This window comes from Zosterops lateralis (assembly GCF_965231275.1).
Source record: "Zosterops lateralis genome assembly, chromosome: 3".
NCBI lineage: Eukaryota > Metazoa > Chordata > Aves > Passeriformes > Zosteropidae > Zosterops > Zosterops lateralis.
Genome location: NC_139764.1, coordinates 14,374,799 through 14,380,798, shown reverse-complemented (window position 1 = coordinate 14,380,798; position 6,000 = coordinate 14,374,799). Strand labels below are relative to the sequence as shown.

Genomic DNA, 6,000 nt, shown 5'->3' with positions numbered 1-6,000 from the left:
CAATGGACTTGGAGAAGTGGAGGGAAAAGGGCTCCTCTGCAGTTTCTTAATGTTTGAAATCAATTCCTGAGTACTTTCATCCCTAATTAAAGGTCACCTACTGGTTTGTGAACAACTGTTAATGAAGAGTTTAATTATCCAGATGACAGCTATAAAATCCTACTCCTGTGCTTGAATATTTTAAAGGAACAACGCCCAGATTTTCAAATATGTGCTTGTAGGCAAGTACTTAGACAAAAGCTCTCACGGAGGAAGAGTGTGTATGTGCAATTCCCATTTGCATACACAATGGGAGATTGCATATGCCCATATTAAAGATGCAAATCTGAGAGGAGGTTTGTATGTGCTTACTTGACCATTTGAAGCAGACCTACCTTTCTTTTCTGTTCTTTCATTCAGGAAGGAGAGGGATGGTTTAATTATTCCTTAAGGATAAATCATTTTGCATTATTAACTCTTCTCAACAACAAAGCTGCATAAATTAAATGTAAGATTATCTGCTATGTCCTCAGTGGAATGATTAGGAGGGAATCTACAGGAAAGAAATGTGGTCAAATGATTTGAAGACTTGCTAAATGGGATGCAAATCTCATCTTGAATTCTTAACAAGCTCAAACACAGATCTGCCTTCTAATGAGCAAACTCTGCTTGGCATATCTGTGCAACCCCCAGAGCGAAGTTGTAAAAAAAATGGATCATGGTTCATTTTCTTTATCTAGTCAGGTTTTTGTTTTTATTGGCACTTTTGACCAGGTGCTCCTGGTGCTCCTATTACCTTTACCCATGGTGGCAATTTTCATGATGCTGGCTTTAGTCTGCCAAACTGAAGTGGCTCCATTTCTCATTTCCCATCACAACACCTGGTGAATGTTTCTTGGGGAGTTCAGGTTTGGGTTCTCCACAAGGTACATGCCTGAAGGAATGATGCTTCTATCAAAAAGATCAAGAAGTTGCTTTTTGTCTCCTCACTGCCAGCACAGTGTCTTTGTGTCCCTCTGGTGGTGGCACCATAAGGGCAAAGAGAATCATAACTCTTTAACTCAGCATTTTTGGGGGCTTGGTGAAGACTAAAATGCAATGAATGGCCATTGTACCTGTAATAGACCAGTTCCCAGGCTTTTCCTGTGAATCAGAGCTAGGCTTTGATTGAGTTTCCTTGTTACCTTTGGCCTGTCTCTCCCACTGACATGAGCATATGTGCACACATAGACACACACTTATTTGTCTGAGCAAAATACTAAACAAAAGAGAATTACAAGCCCTGGCTCTAAAAATGAGGGGGAAAAAATTAGCATGCATCACATAAGAAGAGCTGTTCATATGAATTAAAGAGGAAAAATATGCCTGTCTGGGTTCTGTCAATGGTTAATATCTTACTTCATAAGAAATATGGGTTAATGCAAGAGATTTGTTAAAACAAAGACAGGTCAGTCTTTCTGTGTTATTTGCTGAAGAGGTTTCAAGCACACCTTTCTGTGCTTTGTTAACTCTCCAGGAGGCTGCAGGAGGGTTTTCTCTGCAGAGTCTCTCATCCGTAGGTCACAGTGACCTGACTGTGGGGGCTGCACTGCATAAATGGAGCTCTCCAGATAAGCAGCACAACATTTATTGCATACTTTGTCAACATATCTCTAGCCACACACTTGTTCTCAAGGCACTCTGTTTTGATATTGGTTTTATTAAAATAGATTTCAGAAAGGGAAATGTAAAATAGTTTAGAGATTGCAACATAAATGTTGTTCGGGAGCTGAGGAAATCCACACCAAACACCAGCAGGCTTTTTTGTACATTACAAGCATGGACAAAATATATCTTGAGGCTTTTTTTTTCCTTATACTGCTTTCTTCAAATAAAAACACTACTGAAAAATATGATACAAAAAGACCAATATCTCACACAGAGAAAGACACATGTCCCACAATGTCCCTCACAATTTGGAAGATAATTAAAATTAAAAGACTAGCTAAAGCCGAGGCGATTTAAGGACTAGAAGAGGGAGAATTTTGTCTTGGTAACTGCACAGTCAATCTCTCAGATTTGGAGCTGCCACCAGAGCTCCTGAGCAGCCTGTGTGGGCAGGATGACATGTTCTCCATGGGGCAAGGTGTCCAATTTTGGAGGTTTTACTTGCTCCTCAAATATCAACTCGTGTCCTCTGGAGGAAGTCCCAGGGGCTAGGTGACTCAGTCCTTTGGGCCCTGGTCTGCCTCTGGCTACAAGACACAACCCTGCGAGGTCTCTTTTCAGGGATGTTAATTAGAAAACCATATTTAACTGTGTTCTGATTCTGCAAATGCCTGGGCAATGGGTTTGCATGAAGTAGATAGTCTGTATCAAGCTCATGTGCCTGATGTATCTGTGGGACTGACTTCTAGACTACTATGCCTGTTCTTTCCTGAGCTGCCAGGTCTCATTCCTGGTAAATGGATGGAGCTCTGGCAAAAAAATGTGACATGACACACTGCAATAATTTTCCCTATTTATCATCAAAAGTGGGGTAGTATTTGCCAAAGCACATCCCTCATTTTTAGCCAAATAATAGATTTGGGACCCTTTAAAAATAAAACTAGATTGTCTTTTTGTAACATCATTGTTCAGTCACTTCCCTTGGGATGGGTTTTAATGGCTACACACCAGCACACTGTATATGACTTAAAGCATTTGTGGAAAAAAAAATGTTTCCTCTGTGTAGTCAGATGATCTTCCCAGAGATGAAGTGTCTTTCCCACTTTTCTCTTTCATTCTTCCTTTTCCTGGATCATGGAGGGAGTGTTACTTGTGTTGAGTAATGAAATTTCCCCCGCCAAAACGCACTGTCTTTGATCTCCCCTGTTTTATGCACTAGGGAGATGATAGTTCCTTCCCTGGCTAGGACTGAATGAATAATCGCCTCCTGTTGTTGTTCACATACGATTCAGATGCTGAAATGTGAAGCTGATGACAGGCAAAATTATGGACAGAAGCATCAAGATTTGCTACTGAAATTTTATGAGCTGTAGGTAGGAAACATTCAAAGCACATCACATTTAACCATGAAGACTCCAAGCTTTTATAATTTCATGGGGCAGAACTGTGAGTTGTTTGTGAGATGGGAATGAAGCCCAGACTGCTCTCCTGGTGTTTTCTTAATGCCCACATACCCACACACAGACACAAAATCAGCATGAGAAAACCCTACCCATCCATGAATCTTTGTTGCAATTTGGAATGACGAACCATGCAAAAATTAGATATTCAAATCATGTAAAAAGTCAATACATTCACTGAGATGTTAGTAAAACCCCCCATAAAATCAGGAAATCTTGATTAAAATTTTTTTCTTTCTTCTTTTTGCCTTTTTGTTGTTGTTGTTTGCTTGTTTCAATGTATGCAGCTTATGATTTATTTCACGTCTTCCAATCTGGACCAGCATGTGATAATGTGTGTGCAAAAGACTTTTTTTTTTCTTAGAAGGGAAAGAGAAATCCTAAAAAGACTATACAAAAAATTAGGATTTCACATGAACTTTTGTGCAGGGATTTAAAAGCCACATCTAGATCCATTGTTCTTTGTGCAGCCCAGGCAGTATAATACACAAATCCTGTTGTATGGCAAACCTGCCTCACATGTCTTGATGGAGCAGCCCATTGGCCCATGCTGGCATATCCAAGTTAATTCAACCTTGTGAAAACATTAGAGGACACACATTTTATTATGAGGGGTTTCTCTCGCCCTCATTCTTGCTCTTTCTTGCCTTGAAAACAAACCCTAAACCAAACTAACTCTGTGATACAAACACAGACTCAACAGGTTTCTCTGAGCCTGCCAATCTAAACCAACACAAATACCACCCAAAGTGACACTTCTGTGACGAGTAAGGCAAATGCACACAGTTTGGAACAGTGAAGATCCAGCATAGCTGGAGATGCCTCCTGCCTCCCTGCTGTGCTCAACAGAAATGGAAACATCACAAGATATTCCTCCCAAGCCTGTGCTGGAGGAGGGCTTAAATTGGCCTTCTGTCTCCTGTAACCCCAGGAGAAACAATTAATGGAAAAAGCTAATTATCTGTATTGTTATAACACAATTCACAGGAAAAGAAATCAATGCTACGTATTTTTTGAAACTGTACATAACCACTACTTAATTCTCAATAAGCAATGAACATCTCCCTAGAATGAAGGGAATCTCTCCCTGTATAGTGGGAGATACCAGTTTATGATCTCATTTATTTCTTGAGACAGTTCTGCACAAAGACTTTGGCACTTTGTTCTTCAAGAACTGATGAAGATGATGTGTCATCTCTGATGGTTGTTCATTGAACAAAAATAGGAAATTGGAATTTTTTTTTTTTTTTGCATAAAACATAAGTTTTCTTGTTATGCTGAAGTCATTATTAAAATTCACATACTTGCAAGTGATTAGCACACTGCTTCAGACACAAATTTATGCCAGTGTCTCAGTTCAAGTGGTTCAGGGGAACCAAAGAATAAATAGTGCCATCACCGTTTTTTGATGCAGTAGGGCAATGGCCATTTCTTGTGTGGAAAGTATGAGCAGATGAGGAGATCTCTGTTCTGTAAATCTGGGCTTGCATTTCACAGCAACCAAACTTGCTCAAGAGAATGAAGAAATCCCTGCGGAAATTCTTTGTGAAAATGGCATAGAGGAAAGGGTTAGCACAGGAGTTGATGGGGTAAAACAAAACCAGGAGGATCTTGGAATTGGACACTGTGATGAGAGGAACCTTGAGTGAGGCTGATATGGCAAAGAAAGATATGGGTGCCATGCAGAGGAAGTCGGTGAAGATCAGTATGGCCATGCGCTTGGCGATCTTGGTGTCGCTGTTGGAGGAGATGACGTTGGGGTTTCGCACAGTGAAGTAGATGCAGGTGTAGCAGACACAGATAACGACAAAGGCGAGGACATTCAGCACTAACAGAAATATAACGTAAGCCTGGGCAAATGGTGTTTCTATATCCATGGGCAGACAGATGCTGACCTTCATGTAGCTGCTGACCCCAAATATGGGGAGGAGTGCTACTGTGAAAGCGAACACCCAGCCGAACACCATGATGGTGACGGCGTGGCGCAGGCGCACCTTGTGGTGCAGCTGCATGGCATAAGTGATGGTGTGCCAGCGCTCCAGGGTGATCACTGTCAGCGTGTACACTGAGAGTTCACTGGCAAACACTGTGAAAAATCCTGCAGCGTTGCATCCTGCCCCGGTCTGCCAGTCTATGGCGTAGTTGTAGTACTGGCTTTTGGTCTGGATGTCTACAGAGGCAATAAACAGCAGGTAGATCCCTATGCAGAGGTCTGCAAAGGCAAGATTGCACATTAGAAAACGAGGAACTGTGAGTTTGTATTGACTGCTTATTAAAATAATGAGGACAACAGTGTTTCCAGTAATAGCTAAAATGTTGATGAACCATATCAGGACTCTCAGAATGTTGTATCCCATAATGTCTTCACATGGGTTGAAAGCATCGGGTTTAGGAGAGCAGGCTACATTAACTACTTCATTGCATAAACCATAGTCAAATTCATTCTCTGCTGGGTCAAATCCTATGCCATAGTTGGAAATATAATCTTCAGCTGCAGACCTTCTCCATAGTTTTTTGCCAGGATTCTCCTCAAAGTCTTGCTTCACCTGAGATATGCTACATATTGGATGTAATTCGGTCCTGAAATTGTAAAAAGAGCAGAGTTGGAACATAAGAGACACAGTATGAGGCAAAAAACCAACACAAAATCATCCAGTTTTCATTCAACAGCTCAGTTTTTCTGGTTAGCTGATTATATAGATTACCCTGGAGCCTGAAATTAATAGTGCAGTTGGTCCCTGTTTATAAAATACTAGAAGAACATGATAATGACTTGGAAACATCATAAACTGCATGGGAATAGAAAACCCAATATTTGCCTAGTGCTCACGATGCAGTTATCCACCTGGATAACACACTCTGTAAGAAGTCTCCCTCATCTGAAACAAATTTCTCACCTAAGCTGTGAGTGACA

At 40.9% G+C, this 6,000-nt stretch overlaps 1 protein-coding gene across 1 annotated transcript in view; it reads right to left on the bottom strand.

The window, feature by feature from the left end:
• Positions 1-4,438: 4,438 nt before the first annotated feature.
• Positions 4,439-6,000, bottom strand: part of FSHR (follicle stimulating hormone receptor) — a gene marked incomplete at both ends in the record, with an annotated part of 78,411 nt that continues 76,849 nt past the window's right edge. The window contains one exon of the mRNA XM_083858561.1: positions 4,439-5,666. Within this exon, the coding sequence (XP_083714687.1) occupies positions 4,439-5,666 (1,228 nt within the window). The remainder of the gene's footprint in view (positions 5,667-6,000) is intronic.